Source organism: Lacerta agilis, chromosome 8, assembly GCF_009819535.1.
Source record: "Lacerta agilis isolate rLacAgi1 chromosome 8, rLacAgi1.pri, whole genome shotgun sequence".
NCBI lineage: Eukaryota > Metazoa > Chordata > Lepidosauria > Squamata > Lacertidae > Lacerta > Lacerta agilis.
The window spans coordinates 39082659-39097819 of NC_046319.1; the positions used below are offsets into that span (position 1 = coordinate 39082659).

Consider the following 15161-nt stretch of genomic DNA (forward strand, 5'->3'; position numbering starts at 1 on the left):
AGCCTTTGGCCAAGAACCTCCTTCACCTGAATGTGCTTGTATAGGCCGTAAGTTGTGCCACAGAATTTGTGGGACCGGGTCAAGAGAGAGAGAGACAATGTGCAGCTTCCCACTTGGGTGGCAGATGGTTAGGAACCTGCGGGTGTTGTGATACTGGTGTGTGTCCTCTCAATGGGCTCCTGTCAATGGGCCCCTCACTTAGATGAACCTCAAGAAATGCCTGGTGAGAAGGCTGGCTCTTGGCAGCAGCTGTGATCTGTGGGGCGATCTGAGGATTGGCTCAGTGATGTGTACAGCACACCAGATGTCTTCAGGGTGGTGGCACAGCCTATTCTAATCCCCCACCTACATGGCAGGTGGGAATGACACCAGGCAGAATGCAGACCTTACCCCCAAAATAGTAAGAGAGTTTTGCACTGGAAAGAACACACCCCTGCCTCTAATGACAAGTGCTAAGATTCAAATGTTTGCTGCAACAGTGGACCACTGATGTAACTTACCACAGAATAATCTGAAGCTATGATGGCTCTTGGAATCCAGTTGAACTAGCCTTCACCAACCTGGTGGTCTCCAGACATTGTTGGACTACAACTCCCATCAGCGCTGATGGGAGCTTTAGTCCAACAACGTCTGGAGACCACCAGGTTGAAGACTCTAGGATAGCAGTCCATCTTTTCTACCTTACTATGGCCCTGCTGCTGTGGACTATGGCAGTCTTTCTGGAAGTTCCTTCTGAGCAGTGTCCTGCAGGATGGCCCAAGGCTATGAAGTGCCTCCCTCAGCAGCACCATATCAAAGATGCCTCCTGGGACCCACCCAACATTGCTGAGGTCCAATGGTGTATTCTGCACTCTTTCACCTGCCACACTGGCATTCTCAGGAAGGTGCCTTATTCTGAGTCATCCTGCCATCTAGCTCAGCACTGTAGACCCTACAGCTCCCAAGGTTTTCAGACGCAAGGGGTTTATTTCCTGCCAGACACAAAGATGCTGCTGATTGAACCTCGGGCTGTCTGCCTGCAAAACATATGCTCTACCACTAAGTTTATGACACTTACCCAGGGAACACAAGAAGCCACCATATACCGAGTCAGGCCATTGATCCGTCTAGCTCAATATTGCTCACACTGATTGACAGTTCTCTGGGATTTCAGGCAGAAGTCTCTATCCCATACCTGGAGACACTAGGGATTGCACCTGTCACCTTCCTCGTGGAAAACAAATGCTTTAGCTCCAACTCGATATGTAAAGGGGAAGTTTCTACCTACCACTTTAGGTTATTTTTCTATACTTTGTGTATTATATAATTTGTGTATTATAAATGCATTGCAACATATAGTGAAATCTTACTACTTAACATGAATAGAAACAAAAGAAAGATAGAAAAATGAGAAACCCTTTCTCAAAGCCATAAAAAATATCTGAGGTAACCACAGGTGTCCCCACAGCTATGTAAGCTGTTCACGAATGAATGTAACGACGGCCTGGTAAGCTGACTTTTAAGCAGAAAGAGTGACATGTTCCCTGCCCTTTACCGGTCGCAAGACGCACCAGCACCTTTCAGGAGCCTCGGCTTGTTTCTTGGCATTTGCACCCCGCCTTTTGTGGGCCCTGCCTGGCGTGGACCACCTTCAGGGTCATGCTCCAGCCACAAAGACCATCCCATCCTCCTCTCTCCTTGCCCTTGCATATCCTTGGGAAGGGCTCTCTCGGGCCTCTCTTGCGAAACAGACACAGACTCCCTACACATCGAGAACTTTTATTCACTCCCTTTTTTCAGGACCTCACAAGAAAAGTCCGAAGGGATCCTTCCGTACAAATCAATTAAATGAAAAGGGGCGGTGGCCGCGGAAAAGGGCTCCCCGTACTTCTGCCCTGATGTTTTTACATTAGTCAAAGACTGTCCGTAGTCGAGGTCTTGTTTGAGGGAGGACTGACAGCTGTCTTTGCTCGGGCCTTGCGCGGTCTGCACTGCAGGGAAGCAGGCTGCTCCGAGCCAGGGTGCCCAGAGCCCCCTTCCCTCTACGAAGCGTACTGTATCTCCTGCAAAGGGACCCGCAGGGCTTTCTGCAACGGCGCCCCCTCCCGGGCCTTGGAGGCGTCGCCGCGCCGCGGCTCCTCCAGGCCGCGCGGGGGCAGCAGCGGGCCGGTCTGCGCGGGCCGGTTTGGGCGGCGCTCGTCGCTGGCCAAGGCTTGGTTGAGGGCGCCCCGCCGAATTGCCATGTAGCGAGCCGAAGAAACGGCGCGTCCGGGCCGGGCAGAGGCGAGGGCAGCCGGGCCGGGCCAGGCCGCATCCCCCCCACCCACCCCCATGGGCGCGCAGGTAAGGGCCGCGGAGCGCAGGGGGCTCTTCCGGGCTTCTCCCCCTCGGGAAAGGGGGGGTCCCTGGGGTCGCGGAATGGGGGTGTTAGGCGCGCCCCTCTCTCGCTGAGCCCATCGCCGTCGCCCCGGGTCTCCAGGGAGCCTCGGTTTCCCCGTCTGCCAAGCTTTCAGGTCGATTGAGGCGGGGTAGGAAGCGGCTCGGGGTTGCTTGAGGACGCGGCTCCCCACCCCCACCCTCGAAAGTGGGAGATAAAAAACCCTGCACCTCCTTCCCCTCTCCCTCCCGCGCCTCGAGATCTGGCTCTTCTGCTCCCCACGCAGGACCCTCTTCCCTCCTTCGACCCGGCAAGAGACTTCGCCGCCCGGAGGGACACAGCAGGTCTTGAGCGTGCTGCCTGGCTCACTTGCTGAAGCCCTCTGGCTTCGCTCCTGGTCGTGCCCTCCCTCTGGGACCGCCCTTCGCGCCTCCCCCCCCCCGCCGCCCAATAATAATCTAGTTGTGGGCCCCTTCTGATCTAGGGATCCCCTCTCAGGGATCTCTGCGTTTGTTTTCGTTGTTTTCACCCGCCCGAGGCCTCTCACAGCCTCTTCCAAAAAAGCACGAATCTGAAAGGCAAAGCCTTTTAAAACCCATTTCAAAACGTACGCCACACGAAAGAGAAAGGACGTGGAAGGCCATTTAGGGCTGAAAAACCTCATTCTCCCTGCCTTGAAAGTGTGGTTTAATATCCAGATAGACTCTGGTCCCAAGTGACAGGAGGGAGTAGCCTTTGGGGCTCCTCTCTTGGCTCTGCAGTTCCCTATTTCTGCTCCCCAAGACACTCAGTCCCCGGCACTTCCTCAGTTGCGTTTCTGCCTTCTGCATCTGTTCTCTCATGCTGCTTTGGATGTCTGGAAATGCCCTCTGTGCCAGCGTTTGCTGCTGCACCAAGCATACATGTGTGCATGTGGTGAGCACCTTGGACACTAACAGCCTCGTGATCGGTAGGTGCAGAATGTGGGACAAAGGATGCTTTCTAGCTATGGTAATCTTTCTAGCTATGGTAATGGGTTTGCTGGTACACTGGCCTTGCCATCTGATTATCTACAGAAAAGTAGGCTAAGACAAGAGCTCACCAGTTGCTTTGGCAGGAAAGGTCATCACTCAGTGGTTAGAGCATCTGCTTTGCATGCAGAAGACCCCAGGTCCAATCCCTGATGGTATCTCTAGGGAGGGGTGCAAAAGGCTCCTTAGTCTGAGCCCTTGGATAGCAGCTGCCAGTCAGTGTAGACAATACTGAGCCAGATGTACCAATGGTCTTACTCCTTTGTATATTCCTAAAAGTGTGCAACCAACAGTGCCATACCGGGTGTTTTGCACTACAACTTTCATTAGGCTCAGTGTGAGCACTGCTGTTGCTGGCATCTGGAGGGCACCAAGTTGATGAAGGGTGGTTTAATGTGTTCTTCAAAATATGTTATATGTAGCACAAATTGAGGTATTTCATCAGGTTTACTCATTTTTCAAAAAGAAAAAGATTTTAAAGTCAGCCAGATTTCCCCCGCTGCTGCTTATATTTTATGTTGTTTATTTCACTATTTATAGATTGCCTTTCAGGCTGTTCACATCATATTAAAGACACAAAATTATACAACCCTGAGGTTGTAAAGGTAAAGTTCTGTACACCTAGAAAACTAAAACAGCAGCACCTTAAAAAAAAAAAAACCAGCAGAATAAAACTGAGCTGGAAGCAGGAGGTTTTTCTTTTAAAAAAAAAAAAAACAACCCTTAGAACAAAGCAAACATCACTTTTCTAAACCTTAGAGCTCAATATACAACCTTAGAGCTCAATTATCAATGCCTTCATATTGAAAAAAAGGTTTCTTGGATTCTATTTGAGTTGTTTCCGGTGGTTAGTAAAGGGAAGGTGCTAATAGCCCAACAAAGTGGAGATGATGTCATTTTAAAGGCTCCTTAGAGCATGAGACAGAAGGGAAGAGCAGCTAATGGAAGGTTCTCATATATGCACTTAAAGAGAAGTTGGAACAGAATGGTAAAAAGAGATTTGCACAATAACATGCTTGGAAATCTGTATTTCTTTGATAATAGTTATCATAATAATGATAATGATTTTTGTGTGGCTGTCACCCTACCAACTGATTCCTTGCCATCAAGGGACAATGAGACAGGGCTGATTGATGTCATGCTGGTTTCAAATTCATTTAGCTGGCTTTCTTAATAGCCCTTCTCTGAGGGTCCCTAGATAACCATCAGTGGTCATGTGATGTTATGGACAACTCCATTGTTGGAGGCTCCAATTCCCAAAGAGAAAGGCTAAGCATTGTTACATATAAAAAGTAGTCTCTCAAGCAAGTGTGGTTCTGTGCAGCAGGGGTGGTCTTGGCCATGTGAACCACTCTTTGTCAACAGTGTTAGAAACTGGGATAGAAAACCTAGGAGCCAAATGGCTTCTGGGTTGTGGGCACTTTTAATTTATTATTTTGATAAGCATGAACTAATATGCAACTCACATAAGTGACACATTATTAATATAACATTTTAGCAGAAATTGTTAATACAAGTTTAATTTGGGGTTTACAATAAAAATATTGGTACCGTACTTCAGTTTTCAAGATATTCTACTTTTTATTGTTAAACTCCTTAACATATTGTCAATCCTTAACATATACTTCAAGGCTTCAAAGCACATACATTTCAGTAATCCTTGAGTGTCACCCAGGTGCAAAAAATGGCACCCAGACTTTTTGAAGTGCTCGGGAATGGCGAGTCTTTAGGTGCAAAATGCACCTGGTGCCCTGCTAATTTTGAACCCTGTTCCTCAACCTGGTGGCCTCTGGGTGTTTTGGATTACAACTACCATCAGTCCCAGCCAGCACAGCACAAAGGATTGTATTCAACTAAGTCCTACTCAGAGTACACCCATTATAATTGGTGGTCATGTCCATTAACTTTGACAGGCCTACTGTGAATAGGAATGGTAGCGGATATGACCACAAATGACTGAAGGGCACCAGGTTGGGGAAGTTTGATGTAGACTCAAAGTGGCCAAAGTTTGCCTAGCTGTGCTGTCCACTGGAGTTCTTGGGGATTCCAGGAAGGAACTGGCAGTGACATCATTGTGCAGGAAGGGATGACACCTGACTGATGCACAGGAGCTGCCCGGCTGGATGCCTGCATGACTCTGCACAGTTATTGTGTAGCCATCAAAGGCTGCAGAACTGGCTTTACTACCAGCTGGTGGACAAACAAGCCTGAGAAGGTGCCTATGAAGGCAGGAGCCATATGGGAGACACCATCCTGAGTTGCTTCTGGCTGGGCAGGGCCCTTATTAGGAGCAGACACGCCAACTTGTCTACACTAGGAGTGGGGTCTGCCTAGTCCTAACGTGTGACACCTCTAGCCCCTCACCTTGGCTCCTGTGTGTGGTTTTGGCAGGTCGGACTGCTATGGAATATGACAAGAAGCTGGCTCGTTTCCGGCAGGGCCACCTCAACCCGTTCAACAAGGCCCCGCTGCAAAGCCAGCATGACCAGAAGACTGGGGAGACTGGAGGGGAGTTTCAGCAGAAAGGTGCGTAAGGCAACTGAGTTCTCCCCATGGGTAGGGGTCACAAGGGCATAATATTGAAGCTTGAAGTTAGCCCCACTTAATAAGAGGGGGAGTCTGTGTATGTGCAGAGCGTCTTTTGGGCCAGTGCCATCTACTCAGGCTTGCAGATGCTGTCCAAAGTCTCTGGCCTTGTCTGCTCCTGCTTCCTACAATCCTTTGAAATGCTTTGAAATGCAGGTACCAAGAATTGTACCTAAAGCCCTTTGGCATGTAAATATCTGGTACTTTTCATATATATATATTAAGTGAAGCCCTGTATAACCTCGGAATCAACACCACAGTCACCAAGACTCCTTTTGGTCTCGTGGGCATGGAGGAAGACAGGAGACTGTGGCGTTTCAAATTCAATGAGTAGGAGGGGACACAGTTCACTTTCCAGATAACTTATATGAAAGCTGACCTGCTCCTTCCTTCCCTTGGTGGAGAAATGAGGTGACCCTTTTCTGACATGGACCTCCTAGCCACAGAAAAAGAGGAGCTGAAGGTTTGGCAGGGGGGCAAGAACAGATTTGGACCTAGGCAGGTAGTTCTGATCCCTACATAAGAAGAACCTGCTGAGTCAGGCCAATGGCTCATCTAGTCCAGCATCCTGTTCTCACGGGGCCAACCAGATGCCTGTGGGAAACCTGCAAGCAGGATCTGTATACAAGAGCAACACACACCCCCGGTGGTTTTCAGCAACTGGTATTCAGAAGCATTGCTGCCTCTGGCTGTGGAGGCAGAGCATAGCCACCATGGCTAGACACATGGCTGTGCGTGGCAGCTCCTCATACATTCTTTCAAGAAACTGGACACAGAGTTTCACTTGCACAGCTTTGGGTGACTTCTTATTGTGGAGCAGGCGTCCTCTGAGACCCTTGCAAGCCAGTGTTTGTGTGTGAGAGGGAGGGAAGGAATGTTGCAATTCTCTACCCTCCTGACATTTTTGTTTCTCTTTGCTCCTTGTAGGCTTGAGGCTGGGCTTGTCCCCCGAGGAGGAGGCTGAGTTCCAGTGTTCAGAGCGCACCATGGACTTGGGTCTCGCAGAGGATCACTTCTCACGCCCAGTGGTGAGGAGGAAGGAGGGACGCTTCTGCATTCTAGCCTTGGGCTTGGTTCCCCCACCCCCCAAATTGTATCTAAAGACTTTTACGTATCTGGAGAAAAGCAACACTTAAAATCCCTGACGCCAATCCAAAATCCCCACACTTAACACCAAACATTAAACAGACAGCCCTCCATTCCCTGCCTAGCAGAGCAGGCCACCTCTCTGGCTCCACTAGATCACTGGGGCCACGAGGATATGGCCTGCCTAGACTGCTTGCCCATGGCGGCGGGCAGTCAAGGTTGTCCCTCTGCCTCTGCGCTGACAGTCCCTTGGTGATCTGCTCTTCCTTTGCAGGGCTTGTTCCTGGCCTCTGATGTCGAGCAGCTGCGGCAGGCGATTGAAGAGTGCAAGCAGAGGATTTTGGAGCTCCCTGATAACTCGGAGAAGCAAAAAGATGCCGTAGTGCGGCTCATCCATCTGCGGCTCAAACTCCAGGAGCTGAAGGTGCACAGACAGACTTGTAGAGGGGCATGTCCTGGCCATAGGATGGGCTTGAGGGATAGAGTTCTGGCATCTTCTTGCTGCTGGAGGAGTGACAAATCCAAGACTTCTTTCTTGCTTTAGTTCAAGATGCAAAATGTGTAGTGGGTGGCTAACTTGCAGGTGCACAGTATGATCACGAGAGCCAGCATGCTGGACTGGATGCAAGATTGCTGTGGACCTCAGATGCACCAGCTGAATCTCTGCTCAGCCATGAGTTTCTCAAAAGCCTCAAGTCAACATGCTGCTTCTCAACCTCAGTCTGAGATGAGACAATCCCCACCCTGCATCTCTGGGCTTCTAGATCAGAAGGCATAGCCCCCAGCAAGGTTAAGCTGCAGCACATTTCAGCTTAGCCACTACACCATGCTGTCTTTCTGTTTAAGATCCAGCTGTTTTAAAGATATCTTTACTGCTATCTACAGGGTGAGCCCAGGGGTGGTACACCTATGGGGGTCATCCAGCTGTTGTTGTTGGACTCCAACTCTGATAAGCCCCATCAGCTGATATAGCCAAAGCTCAAGGATGGTGGGAGCTGGAGTTCAGCAATGCCTAGATGGCCACTGGCTCCCCACCCCCCAATTGCTTTAAATAATTCTCATTTTTTGTAGTTGTTTTGCAGCCCTTTGGGCAGTGGGGAGGGGCACAGCTTTAGGGCCATGGCTTGGACTTCCAGAAGTAGGAGAGAGGGCAGATAAAATCACAAGGTCCTTGTTGGGGGCCATGGTTGAACATCCCTACGTGGCCTGCCTTTCCCTGCTGCAGGATCCCAGTGAGGATGAGCCCAACATTCGGGTGATTCTGGAGCATCGCTTCTACAAGGAGAAGAGCAAAAGCGTGAAGCAGACCTGTGACAAGTGCAGCACCATCATCTGGGGACTCCTCCAGACCTGGTATACCTGCACAGGTGAGAAGCCACACACCCACATCTCCTGGGGGCCAGGAGTAGGAGGAGCTTCAATGGGAGATCAACTGCTGTTGCTCCTTCTAGAGCAGCGGTGGGGAACCTCTGACCTAGTGCCAGGGGGCAGGGGTCTTATGAAGCCATTTGCTACAGCTCCCATCATCCCTGATCATTGCCCATGCTGACCAGGGCTGATAGGAGTTGGAATCTAGCAATACCTGGAAGGCTACCTGCTTTGAGGCTCTGTTGCCAGAAGAAAGTTGTCTGCATGAACTGGATAGAAATTCAAAGACAGATGTTCAAAATAAAGTCTTATTCTGGATGCAGCATGGCCTGGATTCTGTGCAATGAAAAAATACCTACCAATGAGTGTTCTGGCCTCATCTTTTTAGGAGGGCAAAAATATTACTCTACTTCCTCATTCCTGTTGGTCTCATTGTTCTGCTGATCAGGAAGCAGAGGCACCATGAGTTCTTCCTAGTCTAAGTGGGGAAGATCCTGTAGGGCCTAAATCTTATTCTACCTGCCATTGGTATTGTCTCTTTTTATGCAGTACTGCCTTTTTATGTCCTATGGAACTCCCTGGCACACAACTTACAGTTTTCAAGCCCTCTGTTAATTAGCCGAGGTCCTGTTGTGAGGTGTCCCTGGAGAGATCTTTAGAAAGGAGATATGGGGGGAGGACTGCTGCTGTTGGGGCCCTGTGGCTTCTTCATGCTTTCCTCTTTTTCCTCCCCAGGTTGTTCCTATCGCTGCCATAGCAAGTGCCTGAACCTCATCACCAAGCCATGTGTCCGCTCCAAGGTCAGCCACCAGGCTGAGTATGAGCTCAGCATCTGCCCAGAGACAGGGTTGGACAGCCAGGACTACCGCTGTGCCGAGTGCCGGGTGCCCATCTCGCTCCGTAAGTGTTGGGGTGGGACTGGCTGTGGCTATCCAGACCAGGGGAAGGGGAAACCCCTGGCTTGCCAGGCTTAATTTGGTCCAACTATGCTCACCTGTCAGACACTTGCTGTCAGGTGTGGGGCAGGTAAAGATGTGGCTGGGCCAGAGGGGTTTTGTGGGCCAAACAGCTGGCCAGCAGCACCTGCAAAGCCCTCTGCATGGCATTTTGCACCTGCCCACAAGCAGCTGATTGTTGGGTTTAGCGTAACTCCATGTTATGTGCAAGCTCCAATGATCAGCTGCTTGGCCATGCAGGCAAAAAGGGCTACCTGACATCATTGTTATGCTGGGTGATTGATGGGTGAGTGGCCCTGCCCAGCCTTTCAAACTTTGCCTGTGAGAGAGCAGGGGATATAAAGGGCCTGGTTTGCTGGCCAGATCCAGTGCCCCAGCCCTGACCTAAACCTTCTGGAGCCTTTGGGTTGCCTTCTCTGCCCCTTCCATATGCCCACATGGACCAAGGGAAAGTGCCATGAGTCATGGTCAGATACCCGCCACCCTACTTCTGGAACCTCTCCAGGCACTAGCTGTGAGGACTTAAACCAGCGTTGGACTAAAACTCACATGAGCCTCAGCCAGCTTTGCTGTCTGATGCTGGGACTGAGGGCAGTTGTCGTCAAACAGTATATGGAGGCCAATCTGACCCATGTTTTCCCATAATTATTTTGTAAGTTGGTGAATTCTCCAGTTGAGATTTGGCATGCATTTTAGTGGGAACTACTTGTTGCCCTCCGTTCCCTTCTCGCCTAGAAATCTTTTACAGTGATCTGTAAATCCCTGGTATGACCTGTGCACATTCATGCAGGGTTGTTTTTGTTTTTAAATGAATGGTGTGATCTTACCCTTTTGCTGGTTCATGCAGGCATGGCTGAGTCGTTTTGCTCAGAGCTCTGTGGCTGGACAAGGACTCCGAAGGGGCAGGATGTACTGGGCTGGAAGTGCAGCTCAGGAGCAGAGTGAATCCTTTGCAGGTCAGGAGTCCCAGCTGTGAGCCAAGGCACCTCCAAAGGATCCCAGCAGCAGAAACCTTGGAAAGCCCCCTCCCTGTAGCTGTGAGGTGCTTTGCTGCCAGTCAGGGTAGACAGGACTGTGTTTAGTGGCTCTAAACCTTACTGGCCATTTGTTGCCAGAGTTTTGCCCAGCCTCTTGGGTGTTTTGAAGATAGCACTGCTTACCTCGACTGACCTGCCTCTTTCCCTCTGTCCCACTGCAGGAGGAGTTCCAAGTGAGGCCCGGCAGTGTGACTACACTGGCCTCTATTACTGTAGCAACTGCCACTGGAACGACCAAGCTGTCATCCCTGCCAGGGTCATCCACAACTGGGACTTTGAACCCCGCAAGGTCTGTGCTCAAGTTTCCCAATACCAAAGGCCTTCTGTTGTCAGAAGATGTAGCGAGTGGCATTAGAAGAGGACAGAACAGGGATGGGGAACCCCATTGCTGTTGCCACTGTTGTCCATCCTTAATTGGTGACTCTTGATTTCCAGGTATCTCGGTGCAGCATGCGCTACCTTGTCCTGATGGTGTCACGGCCGGTACTCAAACTGCGTGAGATTAACCCTCTTCTGTTCAACTATGTTGAGGAGCTGGTGGAGATCCGGGTGAGCATAGGAGGAGTCTGAGAGGGTACACTTGGCCTGAAACCTCTTCTTGATGTGTGCATGGGGAAGTATTTGGGGTTTGAATGAGATGTGTCCTGTAGCACCCAAAAGAGAGGTTCACATTACTGGGGAAAGACTGCCTGGCCAAGTGTTTCAAGTGAGTCTTTCTCTCCCTCTCCCTCTGCAGAAGCTGCGCCAGGACATTCTCCTTATGAAACCATACTTCATCACCTGCAAGGAAGCTATGGAGGCTCGGCTCTTGCTCCAGGTCAGGAGGAGAGATGGACCAGCCAGCAGCGGTTTTCTGTTATGCCCATTTTAAGCCCAGTATAGGGGAGCACTTACAAAACGTTGGGCGTTTATGTGCTCAGCCTCCCTTACAGATAAAACCAGGTGGCTTGAGGATTTCATTTATTTGTTTATAAGCATATTTCTAAATGGCCTGCTCATTCGAAAAATACCTCTCTATCATAGTGGTATATGATAAATGTCAAAAAAATGGTAAAGCCTTAAAATACAGAACTAATGACCAAAACTGAACCACGTTAACTCTCTAAAAATGCTTCGGGAAGCTGGGATGTTTTCAGCAGGCATTCAAGGGACAACCATTGAACAGAGGAGCCTTTGAGTTCTTTACTCATACCCCACTCGCAGTTCCATGCTTTGTTTATCCACAATAAGCAGTCGTGCTCTCCCTTCAGCTGCAGGATCGGCAACACTTTGTGGAGAACGACGACATGTACTCGCTGCAAGACCTGATTGACATCAATGCTGGGCGCCTCAGCTGCTCCCTTACTGAGACCCACACGCTCTTTGCCAAACACATCAAACTGGATTGTGAGGTGAGGGTTCAGCAATTGGCACTCAGAAGTACTGGTATTGCTTCATACTGTGCATTATTAAACTGTGAAATTTACTGCCCCAAGATAATGGCAATGGCCACCAATTGAGGTAGTGATAAAAGGGAATCGGGCAAATTCATGGATAAAGCTATCAGTGGCCAGTAGCAGGATGGTCAGGTGCAAAAAGGGCCGCCCCTCAGCAGATGTAACACTATGTAGGACAACATACATCTCCTAAAATGTCCAGTGAAGAAGCCCTGTCCTCTTCAAGCCACCTCTAGCTACTAGTCAGGGTGGCTCTTGCTATCTCCAGGATCAGAGGCACCATGCTTCTGAAGGAATGTTGCTGAGGAACAAGAGTTGGAGAGTGCTGTGTTGTGCTCCTGACCTGTCTGTGGGCTTCCTTGAGCCATCTGATTGGCTTCTATTAAAAGGGGTGCTAGACTAGTTGCACTTTTGGTCTGATCCAGCCCGTTTTCCACCTCCGTGAATTTGTCTAAACCCTCCTTAAAGCCCTCTAAATTGATAGCCATCATCACCCATCTTGTGGTAGTGGAGTTCCTTACATCAGATGATGTATGATGGTGCACCATCTTTTGTCTGCCCTGAATCAATTTCATCACATGATCCCAAGTTCTAATACCATAGTCTGAGGCATTGTACTGATCTTTGGCATTACACAAATACATTACTGACATGTATTCTATAACAGGAAGAAAAACTTGTTTCTTTCAAGTATAATCTTACAATTTTATTTATTTAAGAATATTTATAATTTGCTTAATCTTAAAGACAAATCTTTACCTCCACCATGTCTTCCTCATTCAATGCAGCACTTTATAGTACATGGCATTTCCCCAGAATATTTTGCTGTTGGGGAAAAGGCAATTCCTCTGCTGCAAGATTAGCACACCCATGTATGAGTGTTGTAGGCACCCAGTAGCAAGCAAGAAACCTCTATGGTGTCATTATGAGCCCAGCAACTCCACCCAAACTCTGTTCACTGGCAGTGGAGGTAGAAGCTGAAACTGACTCACTGGCCTTCCTTTCTCATTCTTACAGCGGTGCCAAGCAAAGGGTTTTGTGTGTGAGCTCTGCAAAGAGGGGGACGTGCTCTTTCCCTTTGACAGCCACACCTCCATGTGCATGGACTGCTCAGCTGTCTTCCACAGGTGAGCCCCAGAGCTATGATCTGGCTTGCTCCAGTGCTAAATGTATGGGTTCAAGTCAGGCAGTGAGAGGTAGCTCCTGCCTCTCATCCAGATGAATGAAACTGATGAGTCTTTGTGTCTCCTTTTGCAGGGACTGTTATTATGACAATTCCACAACGTGTCCCAAGTGTGCTCGGCTAAATCTGAGAAAGCAGTCGCTGCTCAGAGACCCCAGTGTGGAGCTGCAGGCTTAGAGGTGCCTTTCCTTGGCTGGAGGGAGATGGCACAAAGGAACATGGGAAGCCCAGGATGCTGGGTTTCACCTGTACTTGCCTGGGAAGAGGTCAGCCCAGATTGGCAAGGAGGAGAACCTTCACAGGAGTGCAGCTGGGAATGGCTTCTCTAAAGGTTCCGGGAAATGATGCTGCAGGACAAGTGTCCTAGACTCTCTCTCACCAGAAGAGCCTTTGAGACTGCTCAGCACATCAGACTTTGCAGACTCTCCCTACCTGGAATCATGAGACTTGAGTTCAAGAAAGCACTGTCCTCACAGGACACAGGTTTTTGGGTGTGAGGAGGACAAGCTTTTGGCCCAGGGTTTATTCATGGCAGATCCTGCTAGGCTGAAAAACATTGGAGAAATGGCCAACTGTGATGCGAAACACTTGCTAGCAGCTTTCCTCGGCTGTTGCTTATTAATGCCACCGCTCTATGCTGGCACATGACATTGAGAGTGCCCCTGTGGCTTCCGTTTTGACAGTGATACATCAGCGTGGAAGATGATCCGAGGCAGGTGGGCTTAGGGATGATATGATATCTAGAATTCATTCCCACTAACTTAGATGCATAAAGTATCTGTGCTGGAGATCAGGTATGTGGGAGAGAAGAGAAGATGCCCTTTCCTCCTTCACCATCCCCATGGCTTTTGGTGATGGCAACACAAGGACTGGATAAATGATGAACTTGGAACAGACCCCAACAGCCAGTGAGAAGAGACTGGAGTGGGGCACTTCAACCACAGTAATTTATCACGAGCACTAAAATCACTTTAAATAAAGCCGTGTGAAACTCTGGCTGTGTTACTGTGATTTTAAGTTCTGCCTGCACAGACCTTGTCTTCTGCAAATATGTTACCTTCCTTTTCCTCTGCTGGAAGGCTTCAATGTTGCATCCTCTGGAGCTATTCAAGACAGTTTGTGGCCAAACATAACATGAGGGCAGATAGCTAGTGCCACTACTTATTAAGATAAATCAACTTGGATCACATGTCCAAGTAATGGAGACTGTGTTGTAAAATGTGATGCATATGTGGTAGTTATCTGCTTTTCATTCTCAGGGTGCCCTTAGACTCTTTGTCTCTATCTGAACTAAAGAGCTTCAGGTGCAAGGAAGTTGCAAATACAACGGGTTCATCTTTGCTATGTGTACAGCTCAGTAACTTGCAACTGAACCTGTAAATTGTGTTAACTGTAATGTTAACTGTAACATGATTTTATTCAATGGTCTGAAAGCTCCAAGTAATCTGTTGTAGCTGTTTGTTCAGCTTGAATTATAGATGGATTGTAGAGGGATGTGGGAAGAGGAAACATGGGTTTCAACTTCCATCAGCTGGTTGAACAGAGAGTTATTTTAACATCACAAAGCTGCTATTATCCTAGGCCCAGCCAAGCAGGTACCACAGTAGTCCTGCTGCCTTTGGCTTGATACCACAACACAGTGTTACCAAAAAAAGCTTTCCTTGCTCTACCACAACCTATTGGGCATACTGAGGCAGAAGGGACGAGGTACATATGAGATTTAGCAGCCAGGTAAGAACCAAAGAGCCCTGCTCCAAACTGACAAAATGGCTATCTAGACCATCATATAGTTTCTCACAGTAACTAACTCCATGCTTCTTGAAAGCCCACAAGCAGGGAATAAGCACAAGAGCACTCTCCCTACTTGTGCTCCCCAGCAACTGGTGTTCAGAGGCTGAGCACTTCCAGTAGCCTACTGGGCTAACCCCCAGGCATAATGGTTGGTAGCCACTGGTAGCCTTACTCTCCATCAATTTGTCTAATCTGCTTTCAAAGCCATCTTGGTTGGTGGCCATTGCTACCATCTTGTGCTAGCAGATTCTATAGTATCAAAGTACACTGAATTGTGAGCAGTGAGAGCTTTTGTAACATGAGGCAGAAGAGCTTGATTCTATATATCTCTGAGCGAGTCCTATGTACTAGA

The 15161-nt window shown here is 49.0% G+C and overlaps 1 protein-coding gene across 2 annotated transcripts; it reads left to right on the plus strand.

Moving 5' to 3' along the window:
* The first annotated feature begins 2188 nt into the window (after positions 1-2188).
* Positions 2189-14014, plus strand: DEF8 (differentially expressed in FDCP 8 homolog). 2 transcript variants are annotated; one of them, XM_033157053.1, is made up of 12 exons: positions 2190-2322; positions 5758-5892; positions 6880-6980; positions 7313-7462; positions 8264-8405; positions 9142-9306; positions 10561-10688; positions 10835-10948; positions 11136-11216; positions 11650-11790; positions 12853-12962; positions 13093-14014. In XM_033157053.1, the coding sequence occupies exons 2-12, from the start codon at positions 5769-5771 to the stop codon at positions 13193-13195; spliced, it is 1359 nt and encodes a 452-aa protein (XP_033012944.1). In that variant the 5' UTR covers positions 2190-2322; positions 5758-5768; the 3' UTR covers positions 13196-14014. The 2 variants fall into 2 exon arrangements, with proteins under 2 accessions (XP_033012946.1, XP_033012944.1); XM_033157055.1 differs by lacking the exon at positions 10835-10948 and having other exon boundaries at positions 2189-2322.
* Positions 14015-15161: the final 1147 nt, after the last annotated feature.